Source organism: Crocodylus porosus, unplaced genomic scaffold, assembly GCF_001723895.1.
Source record: "Crocodylus porosus isolate Cpor-Errol unplaced genomic scaffold, CroPor_comp1, whole genome shotgun sequence".
NCBI classification, from domain to species: domain Eukaryota; kingdom Metazoa; phylum Chordata; order Crocodylia; family Crocodylidae; genus Crocodylus; species Crocodylus porosus.
The window spans coordinates 149,477,146-149,493,799 of record NW_017728886.1 but is presented as its reverse complement, the minus strand read 5'-3'; the positions used below and the strand labels follow the sequence as shown (position 1 = coordinate 149,493,799).

The 16,654-nt window shown below is 50.9% G+C and overlaps 1 protein-coding gene across 1 annotated transcript; it reads left to right on the top strand.

Annotated features, from left to right (window-relative positions):
• The first annotated feature begins 992 nt into the window (after positions 1–992).
• Positions 993–10,784, top strand: NRN1 (neuritin 1). Its single transcript, XM_019542887.1, has 3 exons — positions 993–1,226; positions 5,575–5,719; positions 9,642–10,784. Exons 1-3 carry the CDS (start codon positions 1,172–1,174, stop codon positions 9,871–9,873), a joined length of 432 nt encoding a protein of 143 aa, XP_019398432.1. The 5' UTR covers positions 993–1,171; the 3' UTR covers positions 9,874–10,784.
• Positions 10,785–16,654: the final 5,870 nt, after the last annotated feature.

Genomic DNA, 16,654 nt, shown 5'->3' with positions numbered 1-16,654 from the left:
CATAAGATACAATTAACCCTCTATTCATATTTTCCTAATCTATTTTTCCAAATGCCTCCCCTCCCTCCATGCTAGTGTGCATTATATAACCAGCCAGCAATGCAGCTGCATGGGTTCAGACAGCATGGTGCATGTGCCCTATAATACAGGGCTGGAAAAAGAGAGAGAGAAAAAGAGATTCTGTGTAGCAAATCATCTGGAGAGATAGTGCCAACATAAAAAAGGAGGGGGTAGACCTGCAGTCTGCTGCCCGCTCCTTGGCAGTGTCCTGGGTGAAAGCAATGTCATCAATAAAGAGCTGGCTACTGCAATGCAAACCTGATAGCCATAATAACACGAATAATAACAACAAGAATCAGCCAAGGGGGGTGTGGAAATCAGAGGAAAAGAATCAAGCAAAGATGCTTGCAGCAGTAGCAGGCTGGTAGGAGTCAAAATGATTTGTCTCGTGCATTGGAGGAAACTGGATGTCTGCAGTGGCAGAGCAAGTGTGCAGCATTCACACACGCACACACACGCGCGCGCGCGCGCACCAGCGTATGCCCTCAAGTGGGAGGCTAGAGACTGGCCGCAGCTGCTTGGTGGGAAGGACGGGAGACACACGGATTAGCAAGAGCCTGCGTTGCTCTTCAGGCGCTTGCTGCAGCCCCTGGCAGCAGGCACCTGCTCAGGAGGAGGGCTCCCTGGGCCCGCTCCTGGGGGCGGCCTTTTGTCTGCTCCCACTGAAGGGCCTGCAGGGTCACCCCAGCGATCAGCCCCAAGCCTGGGGTGGGCTGGGTAGGAATATGCTGGGGAGATTTCACTGCGATTCATGGCAGAGAGCTGGCTAAATCCAGTCTGCGATGCCTATAAATGGCGTTTCTCTTCCAAGGTGCACATTAAAAAAAAATCAGGCAGTGTCATCCCCCACGTCAGGGCTGGTCGTGGGCGTGAAGCTGTTCTTCCTCCGCCCCCTCCTAATGGAGTGAACCATTCCCAGCTATTCCTGCCCTCCCTCTCTCTCTCTCTCTCTCTCTCTCTCTTTCTCCTTCTTCTTCTCTCTCTCCCCCTTGGCTGCAAACTCGCCGCTGCTGGGAACTTGTTGGCAATGCCTATTTTTCGGCTTTCCCCCACGATTTCCAAAGTAACTATTTAAAGATCTGCAGTCGCAAATGGTTTTACTAAATGTAGGATGGGACTTAAGTTGAACGGCAGATATATTTCTCTGATCCTCGCTGTGCAGATAGGTAAGTGGACTGCCAAATTCGCCATCCACTTGTCTCCCCCCTTAAACCCCCCAGTTGATGGTGGCAGGAAGGGGCTCAGGACCCCCAAGTGCTGGGGTGATGCGCGCAGATGGGACCGTGCGATGGAGACTCTTTCTGGCTCTGTCCTGGGCTGGTGTTTTAATGGCATTTGCAAGAGGTCAAGAAGAAAATCGGGGATGAATTCGTATTCGTCTTGAGCCACCCTTGTTCTTCCTGAGCCAGGAGGGGGGAAAATGCTCATCAATTGCTATTTATTTGGAGGGGGGTGTTTTTGGCTTTTCCCCCCTCTTTTTTTCTCTCCTCCCCTAGGGGAAAAAATTGCTTTTATGTATTTGTCTCGGACTATCCAGTGCATCCTTTGCCATTGCCAAATCCGTGGCTCCGGGACTAAGACGTGTTTTCTCCCTCCCCAGAGGGGCAAAGAGAAAAACTGGCATAAAATGGATAAAGAGAGATGTAGCTGCAAAGTTTATTTCGCAAGGAAAGAGTGTATGTGGGGGAGGGGGGAATAGATCAGAGGTTGGGACTGCTGCATTTTGGGGGGAACTTTAAAGCGCTTCCCACTGCAGGGAAGCGTAACAGCAAACCAAATCAGCCCCCCCCCCAAAAAAAAAGAGAGAAAGAAATGTGGCTTTGAAAAAGATGTAAAACCATCTAAATGTTGGTGCCCGAATATTATCTTTTGAGCTAACAGACCCTCTAGCAGTTATTAAAGTACGGGTCCAAAATGCCTGGACATTAGGAGATAGTTACTGAAAATAGCCCAGGTTTCCCTCCACCGGGTGTGTGTGTGTGTTAGTGTGTGTGTGTGTGTGTGTGTGTGTGTGTGTGTTGTTTGCTATTGTATGTGTGTATGTGTGTGTGCTCTTTGCTGGTGTGTGTATGTACGTATGTGTGTATGTTCTTTGCTAGTGTGTGTATATGTGTATATATATGTGTGTGTGTGCCCTTTGCTTGTGTATGTGAGAGAGAGTGAGAGAGCGAGCGTGTGTGTTCATCTGTATTGTTGTTCAGGATTTGGTGGTACTGTTTCTCCCCCTGATTTTATGTCCAGGTCGGTACCGTTCCTTTCTGGCTATGGCATTTTTTGGAGATACGAATAGGCAGCAGCTTCCAATAGGAAACACATCCTTGGATTCTGCAGAGGAAAATATGAACTAAACCAAAACGAAAAAAAAAGTCCTTAGCCTGATCCAAAACTGGGTTTTGATTAGGAAATAATTGAAAGATATTGGCAGGTTAAAAGAGGTCGGCTGGGGCGGAGGGAGGGGAGGGGGAATATCCTGCATAGGAATTTTGCCGTAAGACCAACGCTCAGCCTTGCTAGGTCGAGAGCATTTCGGTCGGGAGCTCTCTTCGCCAAGCGATGTCGGCAGCATTTTGGAAGAGCTAAATCTCTCTCTCCCCCTCTCTGTATAAAGAAAATTCGTGTTCTTGTCTATGTACAAAAAACAAATAAATAAAATAAAAATGGATGTGACCTTTGGAAGCTGTGGGTGGAATTTGCAAAAGGCTGGCTGCTGGCCCCTTTGGAAAGGCGGTTTTCTGCGAGCTAGGTTTGCTCTGGCGTTGTGCTGTCTATCCGGCAGGAGCGGTCACTCCCACTCCGGCCCGATCCAAGAGCCGGGGCATCCTTGGGACCCCAGACCGCTGCCTCTCCCGGGGTGGGGATGGAGACGACGGCGGGGCAGGTCTCGCCAGGGGTGGTGTCCCCCCGCTGTGTGCGCGCGCGTGTGTTTTGTCTCGGGATCTTCAGCATTGTTGCTGGAGGCAGAGAAGGTCCCGGGACCGGGCAGCGGCGCATCGGTGCTGGGGCCTGCTAGCCCGTGCCCCGCCTGCGGGGTGCGTGTGCCGAGAAGGGGCTGGGGGCGAAAGCTGGAGAGGCCGGGGCAAGGCTGGAAGGAGACGAGCAGCGGGAAGGTGGGCAGGGAAGGAGCGATCCCCCTGCCTGGGGCAAGCGAGAAAATCCCCGCTTCCCTCCTGGGGAGACACGCGCGGGCAGGCCTAGGGCCCGGGGCTCCGGGGGCAGCTTGCTCCAGGCCGGATCCTAAAGGCAGGACTGGGGCTGCACCCTGGGGTTTGCTGCTTTTGGGGGTGGGGGGCATTGGGCTGCCCCATGCCCCCCGTGCGTCTTTGCCTTGTTGCGCCTCAGTGTCTGGCGCCCCCGGTGTGCGGGCAGGAGCTGGGGGAGGGAGGGGGAGGGGGTCCTAAGCCAGGTTAGAGAGGAAGCAAATGGGGAGGGGGAGACAGCCCTGGGATCGGGGCGTTTTTCGGTGGGCAAGGGGAGCGCCTGCAACCAGCCCCAGACGCCTTTGCGGGGATCTCCGGGGTAGGACCCTGCCTCCCCCCGCGGCTCTGAAACTGACGGGGGGGTGTGAGTGTGTGCGTGCGGGTGTGTGTGGCGGTGGGCTACACACACACACACACACACACAGAGCTGACAGCTCCGGGTTCTGCTGCTCCGGATGAAGCCAGGGATCAATTAAACCAACAAGCCTCTAATTCCCTTTCATTTGCCGCGGGATTGATAGGGATAAATAGCCCGTCTGCTCGCCGGTCCCAGCCAGGCGGCCAGAGACGTGTATCTGACGCCTGGGGCGGGAGGAGGAAAAGGAGCTGGATGTCTTTCCTTCTAAATGCAATCCCTGTATTTGGGGGAGTGTGGGGACGAGGCAGGGGGAGCGAGAGAGGGATACCCCCGTCCCCTCCCCCGGGCCCTGCAGCAGGACCCGGGCCGGCCGGCTCTTCCCGGGCCAGCTCAGCACGTCGCGCCGGTGTCCCGCCAGGAGGAGGGCACGGCACCCGCCTGGACCCGCCTGCCGGCCCTGGGGCAGGGGAGGACGCAGGCGGGGTGACGCGAGGTGAGGGCGCTTTCCCTGCATCTCCCCGTCCCCGCAGCCGTCCCCATGGACGCGGGCCCCTGCTCACCCAGCCCAGCAGCCACTAAAGGATGACACCCGAGAGACGATGTCATACTCGCTCCCTCGCTGTCTCACACACGCACACAGAGGCAGAGACGTGCCTCTCACACGTGCCAGCGTGGATCACACACACACATACAGGCAGAGCAGTGCCTATCACCTACCAGCGTGGATTACACACACGAACGCACGCACGCAAAGATGTACCGCTCACATACCTGCATGGATCACACACACACGTACACAGAAGCAGATTCACGTCTTTCACACACACGCACAAGCGGTGGATGAGACACTGCGGGGCACGGCCATTTCAAAAAGGACCGGCGGGTGTGATGAGTCCCATTGGTTAGCCAGGGCCGGCATGGGACGTGGGAAGGGGGAAGCCGGCGGGAGAGGAATGGTTTCCTTCTCCTGCTGATCCTCGAGGTGAAACCAACACGGGAGTCGCTTCGATTTTAGCCTCCTGTTGTGGTCGGTTTGGCCTTGGGCTTTGTTCCTGGTTGTTGTCATTATTATTATTATTATTATTATTATTATTATTATTAGTCAGCGTTGTGCGCTTTGGTTTTTGTTGAAGGGCTTCTGATTTGGTTTGGTTTGCTGGTTGTTTCTTCATCTCAGAATTATTCTGTGTTCCTGTATGATTTTCCAGGTAGCAGAGAGCTACCGCTCTGCGAAAGTCTGAAGTGCGTGCGTGTGTGTGTGTGTGTGTGTGTGTGTCTGTCTGTCTGTCTGTATATATGTGTGTGTGTACACACGTTGAAACGGAGCTGGAGCTTTTTTGGTCGAAGGCAACATTTTGGAGCCATGAATCCCGGGAAAGGAAAGAATCGAAATGAAATTGGCTTAAAGCAAAAAAACCCCAAAGCAACAGTAGCTGTGAAGACATTGCCTGGGGGTGGGGATAACAGCTGGGGGGAAGTCACAAGCCCTCTCCGGGAAGGTTTTTCAATGGGTCATTCGCAGATCAGGTTTTCCCCATTCATAAATGGCAATGTGTATAGCTATATCTATACACACAGATAGGTGCATGCACACACGCACACACGTATCCCAGCTGCTGTTTCAATGTGTTAACTGTGCACGTACACGCGCGCACACACATACATGCACATATCCCGGTGTTAAGCTGCATATGTACACACACACACATACACGCGCGCGCGCGTATATGTGTATGCACACACGTCCTCATATATCCTGGCCTCTGCTTCAGTGTGTCAAACTGCATGTGTGCTATACACACGCGCACACACACACACACGTCCGGGCACACGCACGTATCTGTCCCGGCCGCGGTTTCAGTGCGTTGAGCCGTGTGCGTGCGCGGGCACGGGCGATGCCGGTGCTGCGGGGAGGCCGCCGAGGGCCCGCGGGCTGATGGGCGCTGCTGTCTTCCCCAGCGTACCTGGTGCAGGCGGTGAGAGCAGCGGGGAAGTGCGATGCGGTCTTTAGGGGCTTCTCCAACTGTTTGCTCAGGCTGGGAGACAACATGGCCAACTACCCGCAGGACCTGGACGACAAGAGAAACCTCCAGACCATCTGCTCGTAGGTTTCCCCTTTCCTCGCTTTCCGCCGGCGGGGCGGGGCGGGCTCCGGGAGCGGGAGGCGGGGGTCGAGGACCCGAGCCGAGGCATCGCAGCAGGGACTGGGGCAGGCAGGGCCCTGGCTCGGGCTGGCCCCGCGGCACTGGGTTGGATGCTCCCTGCTCAGGGCTCCTCAGCTCGCCTGCCCCCTCTCCCCTCCTTATCCCCCAGCCCTGGCCAAGCAAAGGCGCCCCTTGCCTAGCAGGCAGTGCAGAACCCCCGCGGCCTCCAGCAATACCTCCCCGCTCCCCTGCCAGTGGCGAAGGCCTGGTTTTGGGTGGCACGCCTTGCCTTTGGGATGCTGAGCCGGATCTCACGCTCCGATACGGAGTAGCGCCCCCCCCCCCCAGGGTAAACGCCCCTTGGTTGGAATCAACCCACGGACCCTGGGATGCACTCCCCCGAGATAACACCCCCCGCCCCCGGCCCGGGATCCCTCCTCCGAGCTCGTACGGATCCACTGGGCTTTGCAAACCGCGGTAGAAAAGCGCCTCTCCGGGCTGGTGGACGGGATCTGAAGCAGATCTCCCTGCACACTCGGAGCCCACCCCGCATCGAGATCAGCCGGCGAGGGAGGGGGAGAGCCGGCTGCAAGCCGGGCCAGGCGGGGCTTTGCCTGGGGACAGGGAATTATGTAGGATTTCACCGCCCCTTACTGCATGTCGCCCGGGGATCTGGGAAGGCTGCGGGGCAGACCCCGGCAGGGGTCCAGGGCGGGCTCGCCGAGTCTGGCCGCCCCCGCAACATGAGCTTCCAGGTGTCTTTGAATCACCAGCCCACGAAATCCGTTGTTTTTTGGCTTGATGCTGAGACAGCCGGAAAAACTAGCTCCTCTTCCGAAGCCCGAACCGTTTCAATATAGGGCAGAGACTTCCTTGGGCAAGTCAGGATGCGGAGGAGGACGATAATAAGGATGATAATAAAAGAACTACCGTCGTTGCGATAGTAACAATAACGACAACGATATAATCAAAGCAATAATTATAGCGATAATAATAACAATAGTAGCAGTAATGGTCCTGATAATAATAATGCTAGCAATAACAATAATGATGTAACAACAGTGATGATGATAGTAATAATAATGATAATAATTACGATTCTGATAATAGTAATAATAACAGTAACAACGACGAGTGGAAATCTAATAAGAATTATGATAATAGTAATGACAAGGATGATAGCAATGAGGATGATAGTAATAATTATGATGATTGTAATAATAGTAATAAAAACAGTTATAATAACAATGCTGATAAGAATAAAAACAATGAAAATAGCAATGATGTTGATAATAATAGTAATAACAACAAGGATGTCTGCAATAGCCATTATAACAATGAAGATGAAAATAATAACAATAATAATAAGGATAATAGCAATGATGATGATAGTAGTAATAATAATGATGGTTGTAATAATAGTAATAATCATGATAATAGTTATAATGATACTAACAACGATGGTTGTAATAATAGTAATAGTAACAATGATTATGATAATAGTAATAACAAGGTTAATGGCAATGATGTTGCTGATAATAATAATAGAATAGCAATGATGGTTGTAACAACAGTAATAATAACACAGCAATGATGCTGATAATAGTAATAATAGCAATGATGATTGTAATAACATTGATGCCAATAGTAATGATAATGACAATAGCAATGATGCTGCTGATAATAGTAATAACGATGATTGTAACAGTAGTAATAATAACGATAACAGCAAGTGATGCTGGTGACAATAATTGTAATAATAAGGCTAATGATGACGACGATGAGCATACTAGTAATAATAATAACTAGGAGAGCAAGGTGAATGGCACGGCGCTACTTTTGAATCAAGGCCCAGTGGCCCCGGCCCCCAAGCTGTGGCCCCCCCGTGGGCTTTGCCATGAATCCCGATCTCGTGCTTGCTGCTCCCCTGCGGTCCTTCAAGCCCAGCCCAGCGCTGTCGTAGTCGGCAGCAACTGAGCTGCTGCAGGGGGACTGGAGCTGGGGATCTGTCTCCGAGAAAGGGCTTTGTCCTGGCTACCGCACGGGATTTAGCTCCTGTGCCAGGCCACCAAAATGGGCCTGGTTTCTTTCAAGAATATTTTTTCCCTTCCCACTCCCCCAGCCTTGACCCTCCCCCTCCCAGTCTGTGTACTGAAAGGAAATCGGGGGGAAGATTTAGTTTTCCCCGGGGAGATGCAATTACAGCAGAAATACTGCAGGAGAGGCACACTCTCAGCCTTCTTGGCATCTCCATATCTCATTATTTATTACAAATGTAGCAAACATTGGAGCCTACAACCAGTTTAGAGTGCTCATAAATTGCAAGCCCGCAGCCTGCCTTTGAAAGAGAGGAAGGAAGAAAGGATCAGGCGCCGGTTTGGGGGGGTGGGGGAAACAACAGAGGACAGTGTCAGAGACCGCAAGGACTTCAAATAACCTGCACCAGGGGCGGAGAAAAATCAGCCGCTCTCCTCTAACCCGAGACGAGGCAGCAGGGATCAATCCCGCGTGCAGGTTATATTTAGCCTCGGGATCTATTTTTGGGCGAGGAAAAACAATGGGGAGGCGTTTGAGGAGGCTGCGAAGGAATGAGCAAGCGCTGATGGGCCGAGGCAGCAGGGGGCTCGTGGGAATCAATGGGGCAGCTCCCCCCACGGCCCCGGGCTGGACGGTCCGAAATGGACCGGGACCCCGGTGCTCCCGCTACCGCTCCACGCCCGGGGCTCGATCCGCTGCAGCCAAGGGGACCTTTGCCCCGAGCTGCAGGGCATCGACCCCTTTGCAGTTTGTCCCTCTCGAGCTCAGAGGTCCTCGGCATAAGGAAAAAGAGTTAAAAAAAGAAAGCAAACCGCATAGGAGTACAAGCCCCCCCGCAATAATAACACCACCAGCACAGTCAGGGATGCTAGACGCCGGCCATAAGGACTGCAGCCCAGACCCTCTACAGCTCCGTTGAGGAGAGGAATCCCTCGGGGGGAACCTGGCTTTATATATATCTAGCTATATAGATACATCTCTCTATATAAATAGATAATGTAGCTGTATAAATAGATATATCCATATCTATATATCTTTATGTCTATATAGATGTATATCTATCAATCTAGGTATAAATATAGATATATAGAGAGAGATTTATAGATATAGATAACTATATACATAGGTATCTCTATATAAACAGGTATATAGACAGATATCTCCATATAAATAGAAATAGAAATATATATATATATAGGTCTATATAGATAGATCCATATCTATGTACCTATATGTCTATATAGATAGATTTATGTCTATCTAGATATAGATATATAGAGACAGAGATAGTTATTTTATGATATAAAATAATATATATTTTATCTATCTATCTGCACGGGGACCACCCCCCTCCCCCCCAAAAAACCCTTTCTCTGGAGCTACACACCAGCTTCGGACCCTCCTTGCAAAGCCCCAAAGACCCCCCCGACACACACACACACCCTTTCCCCAAGGCAGCTGGGAGTGTCTGTTAGGGTCGGGGGGAAGCTGGGAGAGTTGAGTTCCTGGAGCAGAGAGCAGGGGTAGATCCGGCACTGGCTGCAATCTGGGTCCCGGGTGGAAGGAATTGGGGAGGCGGGGGGGCTGGCTGTGTGCTGATGTTGAGGATCTTGAAGGAGGCCCCCGCTATGCATTCAGAAAGGAGGGGAAGGCGCCCCGTGCCTTTCTCTGCATGCCTTGTGGGGGTGTCTCACCCAGAGCATCCTCCCACAAAGCTCAGCTCCCCACCGCTTCCACCCACCAGCTGGGTCTGGGCCCGGGCGGGAGGCGGAGGGGGTGCCAGGGGGGCACGGGGGCTGCCCAGGGTGACCTTAGTCCTAGTTTGTGTGTCTGCTCCTTCCCCAGGTACTGGGATGATTTCCACGCCTGCACCCTCACAGCCCTCACGGATTGCCAGGAAGGAGCGACAGATCTTTGGGAAAAACTGAAGAGGGAGTCCAAAAACCTCGATTTCCAAGGCAGCTTATTTGAACTGTGCGGGGGAAGCAACGGGTCGGCGCCTTCCCTGCTCCTGCCCGCCTTGCCGGTGCTCCTGGTCTCTCTCTCCGCGGCGCTAGTGACCTGGCTGTCCTTCTAGGAGCCCTGGGCAAAACACACCCCCTTGCACACCCACACACACTCACACACCCTCTCCACGTGCTGGATTTACAGAGGAGGCGCCCATCCGCCGCGCCGGGGGGACTGTGTGATGCATCTGTGCTGATGAACCACCCATAAAGGACTGTGGCATCGCTCGCTCTCTCCTGCTCTCTCTCTCTCTTTCCTCTCTCTCTCGATTTTGTGTTTTATTTGCCAAATGTTACCAAACCGTTGAGCAGCCAACAGCCAAAACCGGACCTCAGCTTTATCCTGTCTTCACATCACAAGAGCAAAACTCCAGCCCTTGGTTGCAAAACAATCTCAGGAACGGCTCTGGGCCACCTAATCTTAATAAATATGAATATATAAATCATCGCGCTAAGGCAGAAGGGGCTCCTCTGAGAATCTGAAAGAGAAATGAAGTGAGGGGGGAAACATGTATTAATAACCCAGCTAAGAAACCACCACCACCAAGTAACCCAGGCACTGCTGGAAAAGAACCCAGATAGATCCCACAGCTGAAGCATATGGTGAATAACTCACAATCTCTCATCTCTTTTTTTTTTTCCTCCACGGTCGCTTGTTTTTTGGTCCATACCACTGCAAAAAAGAAACTCCAACAAAACAATACTAATAAGAAGAAGAATCCTATTAATCATTTTTCCTCACGGGAGGGAAACAAGGAAGAAAGAAATGGCCAGAAAGGAAGGAAAAAGAGATGTCTACCACTGATGACTGAAAGAATGAATGCTGCTAAGATTGCTGAGTTTAGCTTTACTGCTGTTGTCAAGGCATCTTTCTGAGTTCACTGCTTTTAATTTGAGTTTTCCCTCCTCTTGTTTTAGATGTTACACATACAGTAAGATACCTGAATATCCGACAGGCTAGATCACAAAAAAGAAAAAGAAATATATATAGGGGGCTTAAATGTAAACCTAAAAAAAAAAATACAGTATAACGATTTTGACAAAAAAAAGAGCCTGGATTTTAAAAGGAAAAATGTAATTAAAAAAAAAAGGTTTATTATAAAGGTAATTCAGCAAAAAAAAGAGAAATTTGCTACAAAGTATAGAAAGAAGTATAAAATAAAAATTATTGTTTGAAATGAGGGTGTCGTTTTATTTACAAAATATGCATGGGCAATATATATATATGTATGTGTATATATAAATATACACAGATGCATATATAACGTAGTATATATAAATACATGTATAAATATATATGTGTATATATAAATACATATATAAATATGTGTGCGTATATAAATACACACACATATATAAATATATATGTGTATAAATACACACATATAAATATATGTGTGTGTGTATATAAATACACACATATATATAAATATATATGTGTGTGTCTGTGTATAAATACACACACACATATTTAAATGGACAGGTTTTTAAGATACTGGAGCCTAATACAGACTTGACAACTTTAATACCATAGACACTTTGGTGCAAATAAATCTAGAATTGCTAAATTGATTAGCATAGTCGATTTTTATTTCCTTGTATTTGTTGTGGTTCAGTCGTGAGTGATGGAGAGCCAGCCCCTGCAGACCTAGGGAGGGCTGCGAGTCTCGGAGGACGGAGTCCGCTTGGTTGAGGACCCCCGCGCCCAAAGGGGCTGGATTCGTTGTGCAGCTGCTGGGACCTGGCCGGGCGCGACTGCGGAGCACGGGATTGTGGCCGCATGCGAGGCAGCGCCGGCCTGCGAGGAGCATTTCTGCTGCAGTGGAAGGAAACAAGCAACCACCATTAAGACGTTGCAAAGACAAGCTGGGATCAGATGAGTCCTTTCATAATTAATAAGACAGCTCAGCTGAACTGGCGAGGGGAGGGGGGAGGTATCGATTTGGCAGCCCGAGCCGCTGTAACCCCCGTCTATTTATAGGCTCCTGATAGAGAAGGAGGCATCAGCGAGTAAACACAGCCTTGCTACCCAGGAGCCGGGAGCCCCGCTGACCGGCAGCGGCTCTGCTCCGGGCTGGGGCAGGCCTGGCCGGCGGCGGGGGGGAGGGGCTGCCGGCTGGCAGGCGGCACCGGCCCGGGCTGCTCGCGCTTCCCCTCTCCCAGCCCTGCGCTGCCTGCGATGTAATGTGTAAGCAAGAGCCACCGTACCGGTTCATAAATCAAACAGTGGGTTGCAAGCCAATCTGCATTTCCCAAACGTATTGAATCCCAGCAACAGACGTGCCCGGGGAGCCGGAGGCAGGCGCGTAGAGCCCTGGAAGCCATGTGGATTTTTTAATGATAAACTACATTATGTGGGGAAAAGGGTGGGGGGGATCACTCCCAATATAGGCAGAGCTCAGCCTCGCTAGGTTGTGCACAGAGGAGCTATTTTCTTGTTATTTCATATGTGAGTGTGTGCATGTGATCGCTGGCTGGCGTTTTGCAGCACGGTGCCAGGCAGCTCCCGCCCTGCCTGGGCAGCCTGGTCCTGCTCCCACTTAGGCGACTAGCAAATTCCCATTGATTTCAGCGGCTGCCGGCCGAGGGCAAGACATTTCCGTGGGGAGGAAGCTGCCTAAGGAGGAGCGGGCTTGTCTTCTCGGTAGGCATCCCGCTGGGCCTGGGCTTGACCCGGCCCTGTTGGCCCTAGGGACTTGCCAGGGCTTGGAGCATTTGGGTCAGGTCATCTCCCTGACACCGATGCAGGGAGCTTCCTCCCCTGTGTGCAAAGTCCCATCCGAGCCAGCGACACCCGAGAGAAAACGTAGCGGGGTCCTGGCTGGGTGGGCCGCGGCCGTCGGGGTATAGTATAGATGCTTTCCCCCGCTACAGCAATCTCCGGCTCTTTCAAAGAGGGAGGGAAGGCGCTCTCCATCTCATTAGCCCGTTCAAGGTCTTTTTTTTTTTTTCCGATTTAAAACGAATGAATAATAAATCGCCTGTCTATAATTAGCCCGGCCAAGAATTGGCTGGGGAGCGGGGTGATCCCCCTGGTAGTTGCCTGGTGAGCTAAGCCAGCGATTTGGGAAGGCGCTGGCAGGGGCAAGGGAGGGCCGGCTCATGCTGCTTCTGATTGTTTTTCTTCTTGCAAATTGTTTCGATGTTCATATCAGTCTTCCCGGAGTTTGAGAAGGGAAAGGATTTGTTCAATAGCGGCCGAACCTCTCGGGAAATCTCCCAGGCCGCTGTTATTCCGGCTAGCCCGGCATGCAGATGTGCCTTGCCACTGCCAAGCGCCTGTTTCTAGGGATCGGTTTCAAACGAGATTAAACATGAACAGAGGTAGAGAAGGGGGATGTGGGGGGCACATCTATTATATGCTGCCTCTTCCCTGCTTATTGTCTAGACAAACTGACAATGCGAGAGGGTGCGCACTAGTGTTTTCCGTACCTGTTACAAGCCTCCTGGCCAGGGGGCAGGCAGCGGAGAAGCCGGGGAGTCCGGCAGGCACCTCTGCAAGGGGCCTGAGCCAGCACGTGTCCTGCAGACTTGGGTGCCTGCACCTGCTGACATGGAGGGGAGGGCTTCAAAGCGAGCCAAGACACCGGCTGCGATGGGCGGGAGGGAGGGCAGCTTCACATAGCCGAGCCTCGCGGCTTCCTGAAATAAAAAACCAGGTGCAAATATATGTATATGTATACGTATATGTATATGATAGGCAGAGCTCAGCTATATGTATATGTGTAGCTTTGTATCTATAACTATAGCTATATATCTCTATCTGCATATCTAGATATATAGCTAGATCTAGATTTATACCTAGATCCGTATCTCCATATCCATACCCATACAATCTCTCTCGCAATCTCCGTCTCCATCTGTCTGCACCTCGCGTTACGTTTTAGGATACGATCCCAAACAATCCCCCCACCCTTCCTTTCAGCTGTATAACGGAGGTCTATTTTTGGACAAATAGCTGGGATCAGAGCGGCTCGGTGGTGGTGGTGGCGGTGTGTGTGTGTGTGTGTGATGGTTGGGGGCGGTGGGAATGGTATAGGAGGATCCGAGGAATTTACAAAGGATTTACCAAAAGGGCTTTCCTTTCATAGGCGCGGGGAAGCTTCCACCTATCAGCAGCCTCGACTCAGGGCTTTCACTGATTTTTTTTTATAATAGGTGCTTACCGCCACTTGTTCTCGCGTGTGCACTGGGTTTTTGTTTCCCTCAAGTTGTCATGAAAGAATGGAGGTGGGCTCCGAATTTATTTGGGATATCTAGAAATATATAATGCCATATATCATGCATATATCCCGCGTGTGTGAGTGTATTTACATGGGATACATTACATACATGATATATGGGATCAGCTACATATAGGACAAGTGTATATCCCATATATATCTATAGCTATACGTATACGTATAGCTATAGATATATAGCTAGATATCTCTATATCTATCTATATATCTCCCATATATGTGTGTGTATATATGTATGTGTGTGTATATATGTGTGTGGGTGTATACACACACCATGTATGTATCCCATATATACATATAAATATTATGTGTATATCCCATATAAAGATAATCCCATATATCATGTATATTTTGCATGTGTATGTATGTATGCATTGTATATGTATATACGCACACATTTATGTATATATACATCCATGTATATGCATATTCGCATGCCTGTATATGTGAGTAGAGATGTACACACATACGTATATACATATTACCATTATATATATGGTATATATACGGCCAAGATCCAGAATAAACGCAGAGCCCCCCCCCTCCGCTCTATGACTGTACGTATTGTGTGTGTATATATTTATGTGTACGTGGGGGTGTATGTGAGTGTGTAACATATTTTATTTCCCTAGATACGGTATAATTTTATTTCCCTAGATCTGCTCTAATGCATTCACAACCCGTCTCCTGTTTTGCTCAGTGAGACCGCTGCTAGATAAATACTCGGAGCTACAAAGAGCCCAACGCAGATGATGGTGGCAAGAGTTTATTTTGTCTTCAGGGTTGAGGAGCTAAAAAACCCTCCCGGAATTGGCTGGCTTTGACGCCCCGGGGTGGTAGTGCCATTCCTGGTTTGGGTTTGCTTCTCGCTCGCCCAAATCCAGCCCTGCCGGGGCCGGCCGCGTCTCCCGTAATCCCTCCTGTGCGCCCCGCCGCCCCGCCGCGCCGGGGACACCGCCCGGGAGAGCCCGGCTGCTCCCAGCTCTGCCGGGGACGGCCCGGCATCCACGGTCACTAGAGGTGATACACAGAGAAGCCAGCAGTAGCCAAGGGGAGGCGTCAAGGGCTCAGTGCTGCCCGGGACCCCTGACCCAGGGAGCGGGTTGCTTTCCCACAGCGCTGCCAGTTCACTGCTCCGGAGCCCTCCCACCAGCTCCTACCCCCGCGCCAAGAGGCGCTGGGGCGAGTTAAAGCCAATCCAACGGAGTGGAAACGCGAACAGATAATACAAGGCAGACCCCCAGGCCCACAACAAGTGCTTTTCCGGAGCTGGGGGAGCTGTTTCTACTGCCCGATGGCTTGGGCTGGCGCCTCATCCGTGTCCCACGAGTTCAGCCTGCGAGCAACACGAGACTGCAGGCTGCAGCCCCCTGCAGCCTCCTCGCCTATGAATCCTGGATGAACCCGTCTTTAGTAACATGCTGCTCTCGCTGAGTAAGCCCCGCCGGCCTCCACCTCTTAACAAGCTGCCTGAGCGATGGGGGTGAAGGCAGAGCGATTGCTTCCTGTTTAGATTGCCTCTGATGGCCAGGGAAAGGCTGAAAATTGAGCCAGAGTTTTGGAGAGAGAGAGAAAGAGTTTATGCATCAGTTCCTTCTCTATCTGCTCACTTCTAATCCCATGTACTGAAATGGGCTTCATTGCTTTCTACAACAAACTAAACCTTGCTGCCTGCTGCAAACGCAGGGAGAGGGTTGGAGGGAGGAAAGACTAGCACTGGGATATGTGAGAGATGCACTTTTGGAGGGCAAGGGGTAATGCACCTATGGTGATTCATCAGAATTGGCTACAACATGGGAAAGCAAGGCTGACTGGGCCCCTGGTTTGTTCAGCTGCATGTGTCCAGTCCTATTCATTATTAAGGTCCCAATCCTGGCCCCTCTTGGCCAATATTCTCCTCTTCTGGAAGCATAGGCTTGGCTATGCAACCTGAAAGAAGAGAGAAGCCAGGTCAGTATTTATTAACTGTTAATTAACAAGATGAGGTGTATTCCAATGGTACCTGCAGATCCCAGTTAAAGGGGAAAGGTCTCTTGAAATACAAGGGCCTGATCCCTGGTTGTGTTGTAGGCTGAGGTAAGGTCACTGATCCCAATGGGGATAGAAATGCTCACAGTATCGTGGGCCTCCAGTAATGTGGGGATTTTTACAGGGAAAATCAGTAATTAGTCTTGGGAGACCCCTAGCTTTTTCATTAAAGGAATCAGAACTGCTGAAAGTGGGCTGGGGTAGCCAGCAGGGACATGTAATTGATGGCACCCTCAACAGTGCTGCTACCAGAGTGACACCCATCATCTGAGCAGCAGTTCCACATCGCCCTTGGCATGGTTTGGCAGCATGGCACATTGTGTTTTTCTGGGTCAGTTGTCCTCTTCTGGGTCATTTTTGCCTTTGGCTGAACAAAGAGGAAATCTTTGGTTGATGTCTGTCTGCAGCAGAAAAGGAGGGAGGACAAAGGGAAGGAGGCTAGAAATATTCTTCACAGATGGAACTGACCCTTGTCCAGAAGACTTGCCTTCAACAGCTGAAATCCCTCTTCCACCTGGGAACTGACCTGGTACACAGGCCTTGATCTGTGGCTCTGTCCAAGGTAAAATGTGTACACTGAGGG